Source organism: Mercenaria mercenaria, chromosome 15 (genome assembly GCF_021730395.1).
Source record: "Mercenaria mercenaria strain notata chromosome 15, MADL_Memer_1, whole genome shotgun sequence".
In the NCBI taxonomy this organism is placed as follows: domain Eukaryota; kingdom Metazoa; phylum Mollusca; class Bivalvia; order Venerida; family Veneridae; genus Mercenaria; species Mercenaria mercenaria.
The window spans coordinates 59,321,021-59,345,164 of NC_069375.1; the positions used below are offsets into that span (position 1 = coordinate 59,321,021).

Consider the following 24,144-nt stretch of genomic DNA (forward strand, 5'->3'; position numbering starts at 1 on the left):
TTCCACTGTTACGTTTAATTTGGAAATCACAGTTTATGATGCACGATCTGAAGTTTGAAACACAAAATGACATGAGAAATGAAACGTTCATGTGATAAACATGAGTAGACATGATTTTAATATATACAAATATTTAAATAAAGCTTTCTTTTTACAATAAAAACAAAAGTAAAATAAAAACTATGCCAGTCATCCTTTCTGGCCAAAACGAAATCAAGATAATGCACGTTTTTAGGTCAATATGAAAATAATGTTGCTGTTTGAAATCTTTAAACAAGAATACTAAATTCAGAATACTTCAACTCGTCTTACAAATTATTAAGTAATTTACACATGCTGTTTTACAAGTCAATTGCAATACTGTTGTCAAGACATGATTTTTCTTAAAAGGTCTATGAAAAGAATATCAACAAATGTCAATATATAAAACTCTATACAAAATGTTCTGGATTCACACTGAACGTTTTATGAATACATTTAACACATATTGAAAGAATCTGTATCAGATGTATGTAAACTGTCTGTTCTTGGCCCGTGTTGAATCTATGTATTAAAGTTAACGGAATAGAGATCACACTTCCATGCACATCCTCTTCATCGTCCTTCAACTGAAAATGTAAGAATTATCAACTGGTCAGAAATCATAAAATTATTGCAAAATTGCCCTCAAATGGTAATTTATTTCTGTGATATTTACATTCTTACTTTAGTTCTCATTCCCACTTAGCATTAAGTATGTTTCCAACAAAACCATAGGAATCTTTATTTCTTAAACCTAATGCTTCCTCCTTGACGAAACTGAGGAAACTAGAATGTGTCGGTAGGCTATTTCAAGGGCCATAACTCTGTAATAAGAGTGAAGATTTTCAAGTAGAATGCCAGGCGTGCAAGATCACATCTTGATAAAGACTCAAGCAAGGTTTCATGAATTTACATCAAATACTTTTTCAACTAAGAAGACTGAATTACACTTACTGTAAGACGAGATGTCAATTTCGTCTGGCAATTCAGAGATGTTCACTTCAAATCTTTCCTGCACATCGTTCAAGACCTTGGCATCTGTCTCGTCTGACACAAATGTTATTGCCAATCCTTTGGTACCAAATCTACCAGCTCTGGCAACCTGTATGATATAAGAACGTTTTTTCAGTTATGCAACAATGAAAGTCATTTAACCTAACCAGTGTTCCTGCTAAACCAAGCCTTTATTTGTAACAGCTAACTTTGCCACAACAAATAGATAGGAGTCAGATGACCAGACATGCTGTCTTCTGCCATCTTATCTCGCACTTTCACCTCTTGTGGGTCAAATTCCCAGACAAAAGACTGGTAGTCTTACATTCTCCCGACATACATGGCCAGGCCATCTAAAGACAAGTTACATATTTAAATAATGCCCTTCACGTTTTCCGTTTTAAAATTGCTACCAAAAATTAATTATTACAGGACTTTTACATAATGTACACTGCCCTTTAGGGGTGGGTATTGCCACGAAAAGTGGTATTGCGATATATTGCAATATTGTATGTGGATATTGCAATATACTGGGATATATTGTACCAGTCATTTAATGAACAAAAACATGATGAATCATACTGTTTTTTTTTTTTTAATTTATTCAATTAAAAATGAGTAAAATGACTAATATCAACAACACAAGTGTTTGCTCCACCTTCTCAATAAATAAAAATACCAGTAAACAAAAAAATAAAAAGTTTTGACTAGATTACGGGGAGTATTGTCAATTTGTCATACACAAATACTATTAACTGTTGATGATTTTGCCTTTATTTTCAACAATCTCGAAGTCCGACATGTTGCTATCATGCTAGGACGCCGATTACCGAATATTCAAAAGCGAAAGTAGACTGCGTCAAAATATTATTTAGTTTATTGTGCGGCACTACATTCGGTTTACGGATACAGTCATATAACACAGGTTGCTCAATTCACCGATTATAAACGAGGAAAGTGGTATAGCTGTTGTATGAATAATAAATTCTAGTTGATAGAAAAATTACTAATGAGTCACTGACAAATACGAAATTATATTTATCTAAATTTTCTTATTGGTTTTATTATGTGGAATTGGGTCCGTAAAATAGCTGTAAACCAGTCTGCTACTTGCACCGGAAATGAAAGGAGAAAAATGAAAACAAAGTTGAATCGTGCTGGCAAGAAAAGGATTTTTTTTTTGTGAATCTTCTTGGTTTACATTAGTGTTACTTAATGTTATAAAATAACCGGTATTCGAAAATCATATCGCAATATCGTATCGTCGGAAAAAACTTCGCAATAACCGGTCTACCGCGGTATATCGCCCACCCCTACTGCCCTTATCCATCGTTTTGTGCTTAACAACTGGCCCATATTCAACATTTACTGGGCTGTACATCAAAAATCTTAAAATAGGACTTTGAACATTAATTTCTAAAATCATGTAATAAAACACATATTAAATGGCTTGCCGGTCAATAGTTTAAAATACCAGCCTTTGGTTCTTTGAATCTCTGGCACCAATTTTGGCTACTGACCCATGGGTGAAAGTTGTCAAACTTCAAAATACTGAAATCAAGACTTTCAATACTGACAACACTAATTTTACTATCACTTTTATATAAGAAGAAATCTTCAAAATACTGAATTCACTATTAATACTGAAAACTTTCACCCATGTATTGACCTGCAAGTCATTCAGCAAGACATTTTTTGTGGTAGATTTTTTACATTTCTACTGATTCTATCCTGCACTTTTGAGAAAATGACAGACATGCAAGAATCGTCATTTATCACGGCTTTACTTTTTAATTAACAACGGCTGAATCTGTCCCCATGACCAATTTACCATAATGCTTACTTTGTACCTAAGAAAATTTATAAAGTGCACAAATAAGAGAATCAACAAAATTTCACATCAGTAACATTTACACCAAAGCAAAAACTTGAGTACTAACCCTGTGTAAGTATGTATCGGAATCGTCAGGCATGTCATAGTTGAAGACAATGTTCACTCGTTCAATATCCATACCACGTCCAAACAGATTTGTGGCTACCAGAATACGCTTCTGGAAATCCTTGAACTGTTGGTAACGGGACAACCTTAAAAACACAGAAAACAGATAAAGTATTTCATGGACTATTCACTTTATTTTTGATGAAACTGGCAGTCTCAAACTTAGACACGAGCTGTGCTAATACAGAAAATGTTCAAAAGGCCAGAGAACTGGAATTCAATGCTTCACTTGCAACACACGGAACCATCAATGCTGGCCAAAGTGTTGACAATTATGCTGCTCATTCAAACTTGCTTTACAATGACATGCACCTAACTTTTTCAAGATTTTGCATAGAATTTAGAAGCATAATGTAGACTTTACTTGTCACAATGTGTGCTGGCAATTGAAGTACACAGCAAATAAAAAACACTGCTATGCGTGGAGTTCACCAACACTGAGCGGGATTTTGTTATATGCCTCCATCTGACACCACCTGTATCAAATAGATACAGAGACAACACAAGGGGCAAGATAAGTTTCCTAGCTGAATTTGTATTTAAATATTTCTCATTTCTAATCAGATCATCAAAATCCAGTAGAACTGGTACTATGCAGATCTTAAAAACTTCAGAAGTTATGAAGCACAGATTTTACGGTGGTTATAAAAACAAAGATACAACTCAAGACAAGCTGTGTTACCCAACATTCAACAAAGACATCTTGTACCAAACTCCTATGAAAATTTAAAGCAGACACAGACAAGATGGGTGTGGCACTACCCCATTCACTTTTTCATTTCCATCACCTTTCACACATACCTTTCTTCTTGTGTCATAGCTCTGTGTATAGCTATGGCTGGAAAGTTCTGTTCATGCAACAGTTGGGCCAAGGCCATGCATCGCTGTACACTCTTCACAAAGATGATTACCTGTGAAATAAAGCATATTTAAAGATACTTGCTCACATTTTTCACTCCTTTATAGTGAACACTCACTAGTCTTATCTTGTTGTCCTATTGTTAGAAGACTGAACATTTTGATTGGGTGTAAAAGAAAATTATTTTGTTTCCGGTATCCGGACCTGCCCTAAATTTTTGGCCCGACCCTAAATGTTTTTATGGCCTTGGAGAATACGTTTTTCAACTTTTTAACAGAAAGCTGCAAAACTGCACTTTTTATGCTTTAAACCTGGCTAGTGGTTAGAAATCAACTTACTGATGCTCTAAAGGCATAACCCCCTTATTTGGAATCATTTTTTGACACAAAAATAATTTCCAAAAAGTCTCCCTTAAATTTCCAAAAAAAAAATTATCCGACCTACCTACCCTAATTTTTCTTGAGCATGTTACCAGAAACAAAGAATTTTTTTTTAGGCCTTGCCAAACTTTCTACTTGAAAAATTTAGCTAGTTTAAACAACTTTTGAACAGAACCAAACAAAATTTTGTAACTAGCAGAGGAATTCCCAATTTTCTTTGCACAATTTTGTGTGATTTCTCAGGGATGTGACTGCCCATTGACCAAAAACGGGGAAATAAGATGATACCGCATACACATTCTAACAGTATTACAATTCTGCACATCTTGCCAAATCTGACCTTTTTTCAAACTTCTCTGTTCAAAAAGAGGACATAAGCTTAAGTGGAAGAATCATATCCCTGTTTTAACACCAGTGCAGATACGCATTAGTAAATACAGTGTTCGAAATTCACGGTAGTCCGACAGCCCGTGGCTACCAAATTTCAGCTCGGGCTACCGATTTTCCACAGGTACAAGCCCAACTGGGCTACCGAATTTTCCTCATTTGTTTAAAAAAAACATGCTAATTAAACGATTTTCCAGACTAAGAAACGCTTATGGAATTATTGGTTTTTGCACTCTAACGTGTTGACAATCAAACACAGTGTCAAAGACGTAACCGCAGCGCTAATTGGCTGAATACAATCACCTCTAGCGTAACGGATAATTTGATTAGCTTTCACACTTCTCGCGAAAATCTCACAAGTACCTGCAGTAGGCGGAGCTTAAATTATGCTATCAGCGTGTGTGTAAACGTGTATTCAGCACTCGGTATTACATCTTACAAATTGTCAACAGTCCGAGTTGCAGTAATTGGCGAGTGCGGATCCTAAAAAATCGGGCATAACAGTTTAGATTTCGTTTTGGCAAGGAGTGTCATGTCCGATGCTTTTGGACTCTGACGATGCTGATCTAGACTGGAGTATTTCGAGTTAAAATTTTTCAAAAACATGGCAAACATGTACTGTATGTCTTTTTTATTACTTCAAACATGCATAGAGATGTTTGTAAAACAAGATGTTATATGGTGCAAAAATTATGTATTTTAAGGTGTTAAAAGTTCGGGCTAGTGAAACTGGTGTCGGGCTTGGAAAATTTTTAATCTGGTAGCCCGAACGGGCTATTGGATTCAAATCTGAATTTCGTACACTGTAAATATTTTGCTTTTGACATGGAAAGCCATTTCCTAGTAATATTTCTGTTGTCTGACTACCAGTTAATCTACACAATGTTCCTGGACTCTTAAACAGATATTTAATTTTAAAATGCTGTATGTGAACTGTAAATTAAAGAGATCCATGGATTTGTCCAGCCAAACATCACAAGAACATTCACCTTGCCTAGGAATAAAACTTTCTACCTCAAAAATCTGGTGCTCGGCCTAATGAGCTAACCTAGCCGCCTCATGAATGCAGCACTGTTAATCTAGTTCAATTTCGTACTAGTATTTACTTCTTGTGTAGTTCCACAAGGAGCTCTACCTCTAAACCACACTGCGATTACCATCTTCATTTCGAACTACTTCACTCATGTATGCCTCATATTACCTGATTGAATTCCAATACATCCAGCAGCTCGAACAATTTTCTGTTCTTCTCATTGTCCTTCAGTTTAACGTAATGCTGCTGCAGACCGTGCAGTGTCAGTTTCGAGTCGTCATCAACAAATACTTCCATAGGCTGTAAAAGTCAGAACCCTCAAAACACATTCCAACAAGCTATCAACAGGTTTTTAAGCTTTTTAAAGTCTAGTTATAAATCATTATTTAAAATGTTAACAAAAAAAGCATTCGTAGTCTGTTAAAACTTGAATGTGGTAGAACGATTCTAAAATTAATTTTAAGATAATACAATGCAACTTAATGCCATGCAAGAATATTATGAAACTTAAAGCATTCAACTCGAGATAAAATACATGATGAAAACTGAACCAGTGCTACACTTTAATTTTTGTATCAAAATAGACCCCGTTTGAAGACTTATATCCCAAATTTTGACTGAAAATTTGAGCACTTCTCTCTCTGCAAAGTACAAGCTTGGTTCAATTTTCAAATAAAAACAATGGCCTGTTCAAACCAATCCTGTTCAACGTCAAGATGTGAAGGCACTGCTCAATTTCAGACTGGCCTACAACTCTTGCTCAAGCAGGTAAGGCAATGGCACATGTCACAACTTGTGGAGACTTTTTGACACCTTAGGCTTGGCTTGGATGTCCTTCCATCTAATGGCCGCCAACACTTCACCCACAGCATGTAAGAGCACAATGACCGATACATCGCAATACTGGTCAGGAATAGCCGTTTTGGTAGTCCTATATTAAGCTTATCAATTGGAAACGTCCTTTCTGCACACAAAGTGTAGCATCCTTGCTTTCACGTTTAACATAATTGCTTTTCTGCGCAGCAAGTCTCTTAAAAGTCTGACAAAAAACTCGAGATGATGAAACCGCGGAACCAGCGATTTTACTGCATTATCTATTCACGAAGTGTAACGACTGACTACTAAACCGCGTTATCTTTTTAAGATCTAAAAAAAGGAACCACCCTCACAAGCACTTTGAGAGTACCTGCTTGATGAATTCCTCAAAATTCTAACATCTTGAAATCTGCTTTAGACCGGTAACTAGTTACGATGAAACTCTGGTTGATGTGTTAAAATGCTTATATTCATAACGCGATGTTTGATGAACTTGCCAATTTACGCGTTAACTTTGCAATTATCTGATTTTTCTTAATTCAGCGCGTTCTTCACTTTAAATATTAGGATATAACAACACGATATTTAATAAGCTAACTGGAAATGCCCTCTCACAAACACTTTGAGAGTATCTGCTTAGTGCATTCCCCTCTAACAAATTTTGCTCCCCAAATTAATACTTAATATCTGATGCTAAAACTCGATTTATATACCTAACTCGCAACATTTTTCGCGGCACAATTTTGAACTACAATATGCAACACGTGAATCTATATCGCGCTATAAAACTGACAGCTTCTCTACATTTCTGATTTACTGTTTATATTTGACATCTTAAAACTTAAATAGAGACTATCGCTTTCCACTGCGGAACTTTGCAACACAACAAAAACTCCTCCACTTGCCGTCATGTCGAGCATGACTCGACCCAATGCTTAGACCGATTTTCCCCCATTCATGAGAACCATCACGGGACTGGCTCTGACAAATACAGTGGCTACGCAACACCACAGACCAGACGAGAAAGTAGAATATTGGTGGTAATTACGTCTTGCATGAACTTCTTGCACACAGGGCGGATATCCTTGCTGAGTGTGGCGCTGAACATCATCACCTGCTTCTCGTGAGGAGTCATCCGGAATATCTCTTGTACATCAGATCTCATGTCTGTCAATTTAAAAATACAAGTCTTGTTAAATATCAACTGCTACACATTCTTCTATTGGCAAAATGGTTCCAATTTGGTTCTATCATTTAAAAACTTCAAAATTCATTAACACGTATATTTATAAATAAAAAGAAACAAGAGCTCGTCAAACACGAAATGCCCCCCTTGATGCATTCAGTAATTGCACAAGGAACAGAAATTATCTGCTCACTGTAAACACAAATTCCATTTCGGAACACAAAACTATGCAAGTGGTCCAAATTTGAAGCCTGTACCTTCAGAAATGTGAAAGTAGGTCACTAGGTCAATCTCAAGATCAAAGTTCATTTCAGTACACAAAACTATGCTTGTGGTTCAAATTTGAAGGCTGTAGCTTGAGAAATGTGAAAGTAGGTCACTAGGTCAAAATCAAGGTCAAATTTTATTTTGGAACAAAAAACTATGCATGTGGTCCAAATTTGAAGCCTGTACCTTCAAAAATGTGAAAGTAGGTCACTAGGTCAATAAGAAGGTCAAAGTTTTTTTCAGTACACAATCCTATGCATGTGATCCAAATTTGAAGGCTGTAGGTACAGAAATATGAAAGTAGGTCACTAGGTCAAGATCAAAGTCAACTCGTGTCAAGGTTCATCTTGCCACTCAAAACTATACATGTGGTCCAAATTTGAATGATGTAAGTTATGGACATGAAGATTCTAAGTTTTTCCCTGTATAAGTCTATATGAACCATATGACCTCTGGGGCGGGGCCATATTTGACCTGAGAGGGATAACTTGAACAAACTTGGTAGAGAACCACTAAATGATGCTACATTACAAATTACCAAAGCCATAGTCTTTGTGGTTTGGACAAGAAGATTTTCAAAGTTTTTCCCTATATAAGTATATGAAAACCATGTGACCCCCACGGCGGAGCCATATTTGACCCTAGGGGAATAATTTGAATAATCTTAGTAGAGGACCACTAGATGATGTCATATACAAAATATCAAAGCCCTAGGCCATGTGGTTTTGGACAAGAGGTTTTTCAAAGTTTTTTCCTATATAAGTCTATATAAACCATGTGACCCTAGGCCTGGGGCCATATTTGACCCTATGGAAATAATCTGAACAATCTTGGTAGAGGACCACTAGATTTTGCTACATACCAAATATCAAAGCCCTAGGCCCTATGGCTTTGGACAAGAAGATCAGAAACCATTTAACTGTTCCTGGCCAATGTAACCTTGACCTTTGACCTAATGACCTCAAAATCAATAGGGGTCATCTGCTGGTCATGGCCAACCTAACTATCAATTTTCCTGATACTAGGCCCAAGCGTTCTTGAGTTATTGCCTGAAAACCATTTTACTGTTCCTGGTCACTGTGACCTTGACCTGTGATATACTGACCTCAAAATCAATAGGGGTCATCTGCTGGTCATTACCAACCTCCCTATCAACTTTCGTGACCCTAGGCCTAAGCGTTCTTGAGTTATCATCCGGAAACCGTTTTACTGTTCAGGGTCACTGTGACCTTGACCTTTAACATACTGACCTTAAAATCAATAGGGGTCATCTGCTAGTCATTACCAACCTCCCTATCAACTTTCATGATCCTAGGCCCAAGTGTTCTTGAGTTATCATCCGGAAACCGTTTTACTGTTCAGGGTCACTGTGACCTTGACCTTTAACATACTGACCTCAAAATCAATAGGGGTCATCTGCTGGTCATTACCAACCTCCCTATCAACTTTCATGATCCTAGGCCCAAGTGTTCTTGAGTTATCATCCGGAAATCGTTCTACTCTTCAGGGTCACTGTGACCTTGACCTTTGACATACAGACCTCAAAATCAATAGGGGTCATCTGCTGGTGATGACCAACCTCCCTTTCAACTTTCATGATCCTAGGCCCAAGCGTTCTTGAGTTATCATCCGGAAACGGATTGGTCTACATTCCGACCGACAGACCGACCGACCGACATCTGCAAAACAATATACCCCTCCTTTTTCAAAGGGGGGCATAATTAAAAGAGTACTGCATCAAGTAAGAACATATAACTATTGTTTTATTTAACTTACCAAGCTCACAGAGCATCTTATCACATTCGTCCAAAATGAAATGTTTTACATGTTTCAGACTCAGCGCCTTTGATTTGATCAGAGCCAGTAATCGACCTGGTGTACCAACGACAATGTGTGGGCAGTTCTTTTTGAGCACTTCCTCGTCCTTCTTGATTGGCATGCCACCAAAGAAGACCGCAATCTTGATGCTGTTCATGTACTTGCTGAAACGCTCATAATCCTGGCTGATCTGGAACGCCAACTCTCTTGTATGAGCCAGAACTAGGACAGATACCTGAAACATTAGGACATACTGTAAGAATTTTGTTCTGTATAAAGAAAATTTCTTTAAGAAATTTAAGACTTTCATTTGGCAGAACCATATACATCATTGCCTTAGGTGCCAATCAACTAAATTTACAAGGGTGCTTACCGCAACTTCAGATAAAGCTGCGGACAAAAAAATAGTGACTGTGTTCCAAAAACGAAAACCACAGTGTGCGACATTAACGGTAGCCCGATCGCCAATGGCTACGAAAATTCGGCTCGGGCGACAGAAAATCGGCAGACCGTAGCCCGTCGGGCTATAAAAAATTCTGAGGAATAAATTTACCAAAAAGATCAATGCAAACGTGGGAGCAAAATAGTTGCTTTGAAGCTTCAAACTTCGCTCTAATCCAATCTCAAAGTGAATTCAAGTCGTCCGAATTTTTTTTTGGATGCGCACCCGCTAATCTTTTGACAATTTGCACCATGTCAAAATGTGCGTTGAATACACATACACACTCGCCGATAGCATAATTTAAGCTCCACCTACTTCAGGTACTTGTGAGATTTTCGCGAGAAGTGTGAAAGCAAATCAAATTATCGGTTTCACCAGAGACAATTGTAATAGGCCAATCAGCGCTGTGGTTACGTCTCTGACACTTAGCATTTAATTGTCAACACGTGCGAGTCATTTTCTAAAGAATTGTCAATTACATATGCGATTAATTGGAATTATCGACACAATTATTTGGTATCCATGGTAAAAGAACGACATGTAAAGTATTCACTTCGTAAAACTAACTTTGATGGATGAACTGATTTGAATACCGGTATGTATTTCTAGATTTGACACAGTTTACTTTCAGTTTTATTTGAATGAGAAACTGTTCACACAAGTGGTGACTGGGTATAAATGTGTATGGTAAAATGATGTAACTAAGACAAGAGATCACAGAGTGATCTTGGCACCCACCAATGTGCCATTTTTGAGTGTTCCAAATTTCAAGACTAACTGACTACCTCAAGGTCAAATTTCATTTCCGTACACAACACTGTGCATGTGGTCCAAATTCGAAAACTGTAGCTTGAGAAATGTGAAAGTAGGTCACTAGGTCAATGTGAAGGTCAAAGTTTGTTTCGGTACACAATCCTCTGCATGTGGTCTAAATTTGAAGCCTGTAGCTACAGAAATGTGAAAGTAGGTCACTAGGTCAATCTTAAGGTCAAAGTTCATTTCGGTACACAAAACTATGCAAGTGGTCCAAATTTGAAGGCTGTAGCTTGAGAAATGTAAAAGTAGGTCACTAGGTCAAAATCAAGGTCAAATTCTATTTCGGAATACAAAACTATGCATGTGGTCCAAATTTGAAGCCTGTACCTTAAAAATGTGAAAGTAGGTCACTAGGTCAATGTAAAGGTCAAAGTTCATTTCGGTACACAAAACTATGCAAGTGGTCCAAATTTGAAGGCTGTAGCTTGAGAAATGTAAAAGTAGGTCACTAGGTCAAAATCATGGTCAAATTTTATTTCGGAATACAAATCTATGCATGTGGTCCAAAGTTGAAGCCTGTACCTTAAAAATGTGAAAGTAGGTCACTAGGTCAATGTGAAGGTCAAAGTTTTTTTTGGTACACAAAACTATGCATGTGGTCCAAATTTGAAGGCTGTAGCTTGAGAAATGTGCAAGTAGGTCACTAGGTCAAAATCAATGTCAAATTTCATTTTGAAACAAGAAACTATGCATATGGTCCAAATTTGACGCCTGTACCTTCAAAAATGTGAAAGTAAGTCACTAGGTCAAAATCAAGGTCAAAGGTTTTCCAGTGCACAAAACTATGCAAATGGTCCAAATTTGAAGGCTGTAGCTACAGAAATGTGAAAGTAGGTCACTAGGTCAAAATCAAGGTCAACTCATGTCAAGGTTCATCTTGCCACTCAAAAATATACATGTGGTCCAAATTTGAATGTTGTAGTTATTGACAAGAACATTTTAAAAGCTTTTCCCTATATAAGTCTATATTAACCATGTGACCCCCGGGGCGGGGCCATTTTTGACCCTAGGGCGATAATTTGAACAAACTTGGTAGAGAACCACTAGATGATACTACATTACAAGTATCAAAGCCTTAGGCTTTGTGGTTTGGACAAGAAGATTTTCAAAGTTTTTCCTTATGTAAATCTATGTAAACCATATGACCCCCAGGGCGGGGCCATATTTGACCCTAGGGGTATAATATGAACAATCTTAGTTGAAGACCACTAGATGATGTCACATACAAAATATCAAAGCTCTAGGCCCTGTGGTTTTGGACAAGGGATTATTCAAAGTTTTTCCCTATATAAGTCATTATAAACTATTTGACCCCCAGGGCGGGGCCATATTTGACCCCAGAGAAATAATTTGAATCATCTTGGTAGAGGACCACTAGATGATGCTTCAAACCAAATATCAAAGCCCTAGGCTCTGTGGTTTTGGATAAGAAGGTTTTCAAAGTTTTTCCCTATATAAATCTATGTAAAATATAGAAATAAACAAAGGGCCATAACTCACTCATAAATTGTTGAACCAGTCTGATTTTCAGAGGGACACAACTAGGGTACCAATACATCATTCTGACAAAGTTTGGTCAAAATCCCCCCAGTAGTTTCTGAGGAGATGCGATAACGAGAAATTGTTAACGGACGGACAGACGGACGGAATGACGGACGGACGGACCACGGACGCAGAGTGATTTTAATAGCCCACCATCTGATGATGGTGGGCTAAAAATGAATGGTCATTGAAACAATTCACAGCGTCGAGGTAGAAATATAAAAATTAATGGAGTCTTCCAACTTCTCCCTAAAGTCTCCCCACTTCTCCTTAAATCAGTTTGAGGGATAATTGACTTCTCCCAAAAAAATAATGGGCCTAGCGAGACCCCTGGTCAGTCTACTGCCAAGCTATTTCTTGTCTACCCTGTCTATAAAGCTGTTTAGATCTCTTTTCATGACTCTGTGTCTTTGACTTTCTGCACAATTTTGTGGACACTGTTTCAGATTTTGAAATCAATTCTGAAAAACTCATACAAATTTCTGAAATATATCAATATTTACCAACCTACAGCAGTATATTGAAAGAAATTAAATATTACTAGAATGAAAGTCTTGTTCATTCTTGAGCGAAAAATTAGTGGGGCTACGAAAAATTCTGTCGGGCTACAAAAAATTGGAAGTCCGTAGCCCCATTGGCTACGGTGTTAAAAAGTTAATGTCACACACTGAAACCAGCCATCAACCAAATGCTGTATCTTTATACTTATATTGAAATAGTAGTAGTTTTAATAATCTGACATTAGAATATTCGCAAGGACCTGTTAATAAGTACCTTGATCAGAAACTTGTGTTGCTTACCTGACCATCTACTGGTTCCAGCTGTTGTAATGTTGCTAGAACAAACACTGCTGTTTTACCCATACCAGACTTTGCTTGGCACAAGACATCCATGGACAGAATGGCCTGGGGAATACACTCATGTTGCACTGCGACAGAAAAAAATCTGGTAAATATGATGCATGTAATAAATAAATTTTGTCATAATTTCATTCTTTTGCCTTGTTTCAAAAAAAAGAAAACATAGCTAGTTTGCTTTAAAAGGTCCAAAAAAATGTCACAAAGTAGCAATATAGCTAAAGCTAGCTATAAACAGCTATCAAACCATCAAAAGTACTGATAGGGGACAATACCAGGATTATGCCCAATTGTTTTGTATTTGATATGGACTTATCTTGTACAACTGTTATTGGTTTTAAAGCTATTGACCAGATTTCATTACATAGCTAATTTGCGAGGGACACCTGCAGCTTTACTGGTACGCGCATAAAATAAATACTCCCCATTTATACTTATGGGGGCTACTACCCCCACACCCCCCGTTCTTCTTTTTTCTTTAATGAATAGATTATTGTTACAATTTATTTAAATGATTGTACAGGGGTCCTGAAATAAGCTGTCCGAGTTGTCCGATTCGTGGATTCCTCGGTCCGGACAAGCAGTTTTTAGAAGCTGGCTTGTCCGGGGACAAGGCCTAAAAAAAAAATATGTTTGTTTCCTGTAACCCGACCGACCGTAAGTTTTTACCGCCGACCACAATTTTTTTATGGGCCGAAATTCGAGATTCTGATCATATCTTTACTGATTATAGGGATAATTTAGTTGTACCCGACCTCGTCGCGCATAGTAACGAACGTTCCTGGTTCCGTCGACATGAAACAACATGGCGAAAAGCCTGTTTGTCGGTAGACTCGAGGTTCCGGGTTTTCACCCGCAAAAATCGAGAAGTTTTCTTTGATGCATATCGAGTTCAAAGTTCTGCCCCTTGTCAATCAAAATTTCTGTGAATTTCAATACTGTTCGCCGCCACAAGCGGAAGTATGGCAGTAGGCGGAGCGTCATATACTAATTAGCTACTGACAGATGTCAATCACGCCACGCGCCGACTGACACGTTGTCATCTCGCGGTTTGTATTTAGTACAATAATGTCCTTCATTATGAAAGTTGTTTATTGATCAATGTGTAAACGTTAATTGATAAACAATTCGTAGAAGAGCAGCCTATTATTGTCCGTAAGTGTTGACCTGGCACTCATGAATATTCCGTATGTAGCCGTAAATTAATGTTCGGTGTCCGAACCTAAACAACGATATATCTGTTGAAAACCCAATTATATACCATCATGTATCATGTGCGGACATAGCTGTGCGGGCAAAGCGTTTTGCTTTGCAACCTCAGGGGTTTGTGTGTTCGAGTCCACTATCTGACCAAATTGTTTTTTGTTGTTTTTTTTCGTTTTATTTTATCTGCAAAAGACGGAAAACTTGTCACACTTATCATGATATATCAACGAAACACTCTACTATCAATTACCATTCTTCTGCGTACATAAAACCGTTCTAAAATGTCGTTTAAATCTTCAGGACTGGACACGCATCCATTCATTTAACGGACAATTCAAAGAACTATTGTTAGCGAGACAAAATGAAATGTTTCATAAAATAATATAATCATAGTTACAAATACAAACACAAGGAATTGTATTTTTTAAAAAAAGGTCAGAAAAGAATTCGAACCCATGGAAATAGGTTTCTAAGTCTGAGAGCTTACCCCTACACCATTGTGCCATTGCTTATTTACCTTGATTATTTTGATAAATCTAGATATTTTCAGGACACAAATATCGCGAAAAATAACGAAAATGCCCGAAAATATTGCCGAAGATTAATGAGTGCCAGGTCAATACTTACGGACAATATCATGTTTGTACCACTTGTTCAGGGGTCACGCTGTCGGTTGCACTTGAGCCATTTGCGACAAAAGATTAATTGTAGCCCCGAAAATCTCTAATTGGCAAAAACGGCCCGAAGCTATGTCTGCCTGCAAAACTATGAACTTTGCCTGTTACACAATGTTTACTGAACAAAAGGAATCAGTGTAGAAAAAAACTTGTATGAACAACATCTGTTATTGAAAGGCGGGAGCAAATTTTCAACAATTTTATTTACTAAATAGCGGTGGACCGTTGGACCGACGCAACCAAAATATCGGCAGGTCCACTATCAAAAGTTGGGTAGACCAACGGTCAACCAAATTTCAGTCACGGTCTGCAAATAAAATAAAAACCTTAAAAGTGAAAAATAGGGGGGAAAATCGTACCCATATCGGCGAATTCACAAAACGAAAGTTGATTTTGCCTTAGTACGGCATTCTACAGTTATAAGCATTGGCGAGTTAAAGTCAGGATAGCACGAATGGACTACTCCACCAATCGGGCGAGTGGTTTTTACGTGGTAACTTTACCAAATTGAGTAATTACATCAGGCAAAATTACCTGGATTGACTGGAATTTACCCGCGAATCGTAAAAATATCAAAAGGACATGCTGGTAATTTTCCATTCCACAAGCACGTGCGCCCTATTGTAATACTTAACATTGCAGTTACTTTTGACACAAAAAACGCGCGTAGTGCATTCATTTTTTAATATAATCGCTTCAGATTTTCAACACCGCTTGAGAACTAATACAGTTCGAATTCTATAACAATTTTAATAAGATATCGACAGGAATGTAGGCAAAATTCTTTAAAAACGATCAAATTTTCATATAATGTTTTGTAAAATTTCAAACAGCGCGATCTTGATTATTTATTTCCTTTTTAAAGTAAATAAACGGTACATACTATGGTAATAAAATTCAGACTTTTGACCAGAAAGTACAAAAAACACAATTAAAAAATCTTAAATAATGAAAAAGCGGCAGCAATTTAAATACATGGAGTAAAACGATTTATTGGCAAACAGATTTCTGTTAGCACGGCAGAATAGGTTACGTGACCTCATGAACGTAAATAGAAATGTGGTTTTAAAATGAAGCAGTATGATGTCGTTGCGATTTTTAATAAGTTTTAAATGATTCTTCGTACATATATTTTTTGACACAACACTTTGTTAGATATTCTTCTCAAACAATAATGTAAATTTCTTGAGGGCAAATAGGTCATCATCGTTCACGGTCTGACACATTTACATGTCAGTTTATTTTGGATATTGCACATTCGCTTTTAAAAAATTAAAGAAAAAACTTTTTTACTGATTTCTTCTCAACAATTAAAGGAATCGAGAAAGTACGATCAGACAGTGATGTGTCACATGGCGCGAAAACATGACGTAATGCAATGACAATCTCGGGGAAACTATACCGCTTTGATCTCCACTGCAGATGCCACAATAACCGACACACTTCTTTTAGCTCTTTGAAGGCGTGTTAATTGATGATGAAAACGAGGCCAATTACTCAGTTTATCATCAGAATGATTACCGATAATTGTTGATGTTTTTTTTTCACTTTCAACACTGGTCGGGAGGATGATTGTGTCCATATTTTGGGACACTTTTCAAGATAATTATTTTTCGGGATAACAGATTGCTACAGTCTTCCATTTTTAATTATTTTAGAAATAAGTCCTGTTTCTTTGAGTCATATGAAGTTATGACGTCTACAGCATCACAATTTATGAGATAGAATTGGAGGTCCACTAAAGTCTGAGCAGGTCTACTAGATTTTAGCAGTTGGTCAACCTGCTGGCAACTGCTGAAAAAAGTTAAGGTCGAGGCCTGATTAGGCAGTTAATTGGCGATAATAAGGTTACTAAACACTGAAATGTTCTGACACCTACTAAAAAAAAAAAAAAAAAAAATTTCCTACCTACCGACCCCCATTTTTTTCAGCATGTTACAGGAAACAAACCTATTTTTTTTTTAGGCCAGTAAAATTTCCGTGGTAAACATTTTATGAAAACGAAACTAATCGGCATCATCTGTGATTTCCGCATGCCTAAAGGCAATATCTAATCTGTTTGTGATCATTTATGACCCTTAAATTATCAAAACAAAAATGTATGCAGCCATTTATAGACACGTGGACTGGTTTACTACATTTAATGATCATTATTGGAAAATTATACCATGAAGTTGAAAATGAGTGCCAGTCTGGGGATTCCCGTTATCTACTTTCATTTTTGATTTTCAGAAAATCGATTAGCTAGGTTGGTGCTATGTAAAAAAGTTTAGTAGCCAAAATTTGTGGCTTAATTTTTCGAGTCGATTGTTCTGACATTTAACAACTCGGACTGCTTATTTCAGGACCCCTGAAAGACCAGTGCAGTATTCAGTGTATGTTATGCGACCAGGGTAGAAATTCTAGGCATACTGAGATTATTTTTGTCAATGGCATGTGTTCAAGTGTTCATAATTATTCTCTACTCACTAAACTTGCTAGTCATAACATATTTTCAAGTGGATGTTCTAGTCACTTAGCTTGCTAGTCATAACACATTTTCAAGTGGATGTTCTAGTCACTTAGCTTGCTAGTCATAACATATTTTCGAACAGATGGTTCTAGTCATAACATAAAAACTTTATATAAGTCAAAATAGAAGTCAGCAGAAGTGTATGTTTGTATTATTTGTTTATTTAGTAATGATAATGCGGATCCTTTCCTTTTTAAACTAAAAAGTACGGACAAGTTCTTCTTAGGTACGGACAAGTGGATTTGTGGGTCCAACTTGTCCGTGGACAAGTAGACTCTGAAAATATTTCAGGACCCCTGTTGTACCGAGCACACCCTGCCTTTTAAAATACATCACAGGAGCCTGAAATTCTATCTATAATGCTCCAAATGGCTAAATATAAAAATTACCCCTCCTATATATATATAAAAAGAACAGGAATGAAACAAAACCGTACCCCGCCCACTTTTTGTAAACAAGAAACTTCGAAAAACAGAAAAGCATCTTTATACGAGCGGTCTTATTTTGAAGAGGACAAAAAAATATACTAGAAACACTGCTTACTGTAAACTGTCTTCCTTTTAACTAACATAAAATCATCATTTTCAATACCTTTTCGTTCATCGCCGAAACCATTGCGTGACGTCACATACATGTACCTGTTTCACAGCCTCGCAGTTAATTCGATATACTTTCACTTCGATGTGTCATAACTAATTAAGGGTCAAATGCAACATTTTTATAAAAAACACAGGATTTCCATACCATATCGCAGCGCTCAGGTTATCTGCCATAATAAAAAATAGTCACTATGGAAGTTTCCAATTTTTAAATTTCCCTCCAGTGAATAATGGAGTTACTTCCCCTTTTGTTTACGTTTTTGTTTTGAAAATATTAGTTGAATACATTGACAAACAAATGCAAACATATAATTTTTATTCATGGAAAAATGAACAATAAAATATAGAACATAAACAATATCTTACCTTTATTTCTTATCGAAGTGAAAGTACATCGAATTAACTGCGAGGCTGTAAAACAGGTACATGTATATGTGACGTCACGCAATGGTTTCGGCGATGAACGAAAAGGTATTGAAAATGATGATTTTGTGTTAGTTAAAAGGAAGACAGTTTACAGTAAGCAGTGTTTCTAGTATATTTTTTTGTCCTCTTCAAAATAAGACCGCTCGTATAGAGATGCTTTTCTGTTTTTCGAAGTTTCTTGTTTACAAAAAGTGGGCGGGGTACGGTTTTGTTTCATTCCTGTTCTTTTTTTATATATATAGGAGGGGTAATTTTTATATTTAGCCATTTTGGAGCATTATAGATAGAATTTCAGGCTCCTGTGAATACATTAAGGTCATTTGTGGGTTTCAGCCATTTTCGTTGACTGTTTTTGGCATTTTAAGAAAAATCAAAGTCAACAGAAATGACAAAGTTACAACTGACCTTTATTTATACATGATACCATAAGTAAATCAATTAATTTCAAGCTGCGATTTTGTGTCAGTAAATATATTTTTAGCAGTTTTCAATCAAAAAATCTGTAAATTTATAGATTATCTGAAATCAATGTAATATACCTTCTGATGGATGTTCAAAACCTCTGTCTACGATTGCTCTGAGGAGTTCTGGTTTGAGAAGGAAATCTCTGAAACCTGAACTGTGTATAGAGACGTATGTTCCCTTCACATCTTTCTTGGTCTGCTGGGCATCACCAGCCCCCTCCGCGGTGGTTTCGTTTTCTTCCTCATCGTAGTCCAAAAGTTCATCGGCATTTTCTGTATCAGCCATGTTGTTACTGTGATTTGCTTATAGCTGAAAAGTTTTTTTAAAACTACTTATTTCGCAACAAAAAGCAGAAAACTGAAAAACAAAGGATTTCACAACAGCAGGAAATTCAGTGTAAAGGAAAGTATTTTCTCAAAATCGTGGTAAATTATGTTGCATTTCATCTTACACGTACAAAATCAATTACTACCGTAGGAAAAGGAGGGATATTATTGTCGATGTTTGTGGATTTTTATTCGCCTTTTTCCAACTTACCAGTTTTACGTGTTTCAAGATGGTCGTCGCGTCAGGCTGCTGTAATCTGATTGGTTAATTATTATTTGGCAGTGATAAAATCCGTCTTAAATTAGGTTGAACACCACTAAATTTCAAAATAGTCACAATCGTCCTTAACTCTTCCACGCGTTAGATACTACATAATATGAAAAAGGCAAAGCCTCTGAGCGAGCGTAGGCTTAAACGGCAAAGAAACTATTCACTTCTTAAAACAATTCCGAGAACCTATTCACTTGAAAAGAAACAAAAATTTAGTGTCATTATACCTGTAACAGTGAATATCATGCATTGCAAAATTTATGGAAAGCCGGTGTCACGGTGACGTCATTACCTGTTTGTGGCGTTCTTATGGCTTTATGCTTATTTATGACATTTTGTTCCATTTTCTGGCCAATGCTTGATCTTTTAAAAGAAAATCATATTTTTTTCTACCAACTGGAAATCTTTCTTGCATTATTTTTGAGTGATGGATAATATTCAGCAATCAAATGAAGTTCTGTATTCACTGCCAACAAAGCATTTCCTGTGAGCACCTGCCCTCTAGGGACACGCACTTTGTAAAATAAAAGCAAAATTGAAATTATTTCCGTAACATAACGTTTTTAAAAAATAAAGACACCTTATGAACATAGAGATTGTAACTCAAATATAAAATTAAAAAAAAAAAAAACAAACAATTTTCCCGACTTTGACGGAAGTAGAACAAAATGGCGGCACCCAAAATGGCGGCGCCCAGACGAGAGGAAAATTTTTCAGCTACATCACTTTGCCCCATTCGGCACACCTTTGTTATATTCGCCTACACATTGCCGTAAGGCGAGCTACGCGCTCGCAATTGCGCTTCGCGCAATTGCTCGCGAGCTACGCTCGCTATTAACGACTATTACAACCCAAAAACTATAACGCGCCAGGTATAAAATTAGTGAAAGATAGCAATCGCTGATTGGCTAAGTGTATATGTAAACGTCACGCATAGCTCCCTTTTATTTTAGATCTTTCTTTTTTGTCGGCTGCTAGATGGAATTTACAAAAATATTAGATATTTCTGTAAAAAAATAAATAAATAAAAATAAAGAAAGCAACACACCATTCAGTATCCTTAAACCCAAAAAATTAAATGTGTTAGAAAAAATAAAATAAAATAAATAACTAGAGAACCACCTGACCCAGAATGTTGAAACTTGATAGGATGATTGGTCATAAAGAGTAGATGACCCTTATTGATTATGGGATCACTCCATCAAATGTCAAGGTCACAGGGGCCTGAACATTGAAAACCATTTCTGATCAATAACTAGAGAACCACTTGACCCAGAATGTTGAAACTTAATAGGATGATTGGTCACAAACAGTAGATGACCCCTAACGATTTTGGGGTCACTCTGTGAAAGGTCAAGGTCACAGGGGCCCGCACATTGAAAACCATTTCCGGTCAGTAACTTGAGAACCACTTGACCCAGAATGATGAAACTTCGTAGGATGATTGGTCATGCAGAGTAGATGAACCCTAACGATTTTAGGGTCACTCTGTTAAAGGTCAAGGCCACAGGGGCCTGAACATGGAAAACCATTTCCAATCAATAACTTGAGAATTTCTCAACCCAGAATGTTGAAACTTCATAGGATGATTGTTCATGCAGAGCAAATGACCCTTATTGTTTTTGGGGTCACTCCGTTAAAGGTCAAGGTCACAGGGGCCTGAACATTGATAACCAGTTCCGATCAATAACTTGAGAACCACTTGACCCAGAATGTTGAAACTTCATAGGATGATTGAACATGCAGAGTAGATGACCCCTATTGATTTTGGGGTCAGTCTATTAAAGGTCAAGGTCACAGTGGCCTGTTCATGTAAAATCATTTTTTGGAAATAACTTGAGAACCACTTGACCTACAATGTTGAAACTTAATAGGATGATTGGACATGCGGAGTACATGACCCCTATTTATTTTGAGGTCACTTGATCAAAGGTCAGGGTCACAGGAGCCTGAACAGTGACTTGAGAACCACTAGGCCACGAGTGTTGAAATTTAGCGGGATGACTGGACATGCCAAGTAGATGATCCCTATTGCAGCCAACCATCAGTGTCTCTTTGACTTTCGCTCCTGACCTCTATTGACTTCTTGCCTATAGGACTTTGCACTGGGGGAGACATACGCTTTTATACAAAAGCATTTTCTAGTTTCCTCTGTTACCAGATAAATTTCATGTAAATAAAGTTTCTAATAAAGCTAATCAGAGCTTAGGTTTCTTAAAACGTAACATACATTATCCTAAAAGTTCTACCAAGGCATCTGCTTATAATACTTTTAAAAGACCAACATTAGAATACTGTTTTAGTGTATGGGATCCTTTCCGTCAGAAGATATAGATAAAATTATAAACATTTAAAGACAAGCTGCAAGACTTGTAACAAATAAATACAGCAAGACCCCGAGCTTTCTTGGTCGCAACAAAACATTAACATCACCGCACGTTAACGTGATGTCATTATGGCGTAAGAGTGTTTTAACAGAGAGAAGCATATTAGAATGCAAATTAGAATACAATATAATAGACTAATTTTATTTCACAAAATGGTTTATTATCATGTAGATGTTGATCCAAAGCAATATGTTGCACCTTACACAAGATAGTCCAGACACTACAATCATCTGGTATTTCAGATTCCATCTACTACAGCTAATTATTACAAAAATTCATTCTTCCTTAGAACAGTTGTTCAGTGGAACACGTTACCATCTCATGTAGTCAGTGTTAAAACAGACTCCGGATTAAAATCAGCACTGGCTACATTGATGATTACACCATAATTCCATTACAAATCTTATTGCATTTATCCCGTTTTTAACCCTACTAGCTTCTTCTTTTCGGCACAACAGTTTCTGTGTATTAATTCGCAGTTAAGTCAAGTAAGGTTTAAGGTGTTAGGTTTTTGCACCTTTTTATCACAACTGTTGGGAAGCAGTAGGTGGATTGTGAAGCCTAGGAAACCTGACAGTCTTTTACTTTCACTAACCTCCCACACATTGCCATGATGTATCAGTATTGAACGTTTGCCATTACTATAAAAGAAGAAAAAGAAGAAAAAAATGCATTTCTTAAATTAAATCAACATCGTTCAAAACGAACATTTTTAACATGGAAGTGTTTATTATTTCGGGTTAGAAAAGATATATCTTCACTTCTGTCAACAAGGATCCATTTTCTGGAACCTCTTTTTGTTGCGTGAATATTCAATAAACAAAACGATTCGACTATTATCATGTTTCATATATGCAATTGTTTTATTTTTATTCAATTAATGGCAGAGTCCTCTTTTTTTGCGAAACTTAGAAATGTTTGCTAAAAGTAAGGCTTTCGGACAGATAACCCAGTAAAATTGTGAACCGTATTTGAAGACTGGAACCCGTATTACATGGAAATATATTCATCCGTCATATGCTTCATGTTATCCATTTCATTTTTTGAAAAAGTTGGCTGGACGTTTGAAAAATCATTATCATGTTCATATTATTTTCTTTGTATGTGAGTTACAATATATAGATTTTTTGCACTTTAAAAATTCTGAACAAACATGATTCTGTTTTAATTTCATTGTGGATGTATTTTTGACTTTTTGTTATGAAAAAGGGAGAGGATGTTGTATTTGGCGAAGTGAAACTCAATTTTAGTATGAGTAGTTCTTCCAGGTCACAGCAGTGAGATTTTGATGTGATTTTGCAGTAAGCAAATGTGACTTAGAAGATACATGACCCCTACTTTTCTCTTCATTTTATGCCAGCTTTATTATAACTCTAAACTAAAGGTAAGGATTTGTTCTCTGAAATGGGTCTAGTTATGTTTGGCAGCTCTTTAAAGAGTGTCAGTTTTATATAGAATATATCGGGAATACTATCTAGATGTGTGTGACAAAGATAAGATAAGATTTATTTTGAATCAGCAAGACAATTACAAGTAACATAAGCTCTGATGAGCTTTTTCAACCGACTGTAAACCTATAATGTCTCGAAAAGTGACATGGAAAGAAGCGAAAAGGGGTAAAATCAGCAGTTGTATTTAACGATTTGTAAAAATTCTTATTTGAATATATATTATATTCTTATATAAAAGTTGACAACCCTTTTTCTTTTTCTATAGTAATGATATAATTCTTTCTTGGAAAATAGGTCTCTTAAAATCTGATATGCTGGAAAATGTCTAAAAATATAAAGTAAGTGGATTTTATATGAAATTAAGAAGAGCCTGATTTAGTGGTGTTCAGCCTCGATATTGCCGGAAGT

General features: G+C 36.6%; 1 protein-coding gene across 1 annotated transcript; it reads right to left on the reverse strand.

Annotated features, from left to right (window-relative positions):
• Positions 1 to 19,953, reverse strand: LOC123555802 (spliceosome RNA helicase DDX39B). The gene is made up of 10 exons (XM_045346390.2): positions 19,839 to 19,953; positions 19,376 to 19,610; positions 13,360 to 13,487; positions 9,718 to 9,994; positions 7,537 to 7,655; positions 5,841 to 5,972; positions 3,815 to 3,924; positions 2,955 to 3,099; positions 976 to 1,123; positions 1 to 608 (listed from the first exon to the last, which is right to left on the reverse strand). Exons 2-10 carry the CDS (start codon positions 19,584 to 19,586, stop codon positions 595 to 597), a joined length of 1,284 nt encoding a protein of 427 aa, XP_045202325.1. The 5' UTR covers positions 19,587 to 19,610; positions 19,839 to 19,953; the 3' UTR covers positions 1 to 594.
• Positions 19,954 to 24,144: the final 4,191 nt, after the last annotated feature.

Coding starts and splice junctions, on each gene's coding strand:
- LOC123555802 (XM_045346390.2), bottom strand. CDS start 19,586: ATGGCTGATACAGAAAATGCCGATGAACTTTTGGACTACGATGAGGAA. Junction 7,656..9,717: donor TAAGATGCTCTGTGAGCTTG/GTAAGTTAAATA, acceptor TTAAATTGACAG/ACATGAGATCTGATGTACAA. Junction 1,124..2,954: donor CCGATACATACTTACACAGG/GTTAGTACTCAA, acceptor TATATCATACAG/GTTGCCAGAGCTGGTAGATT.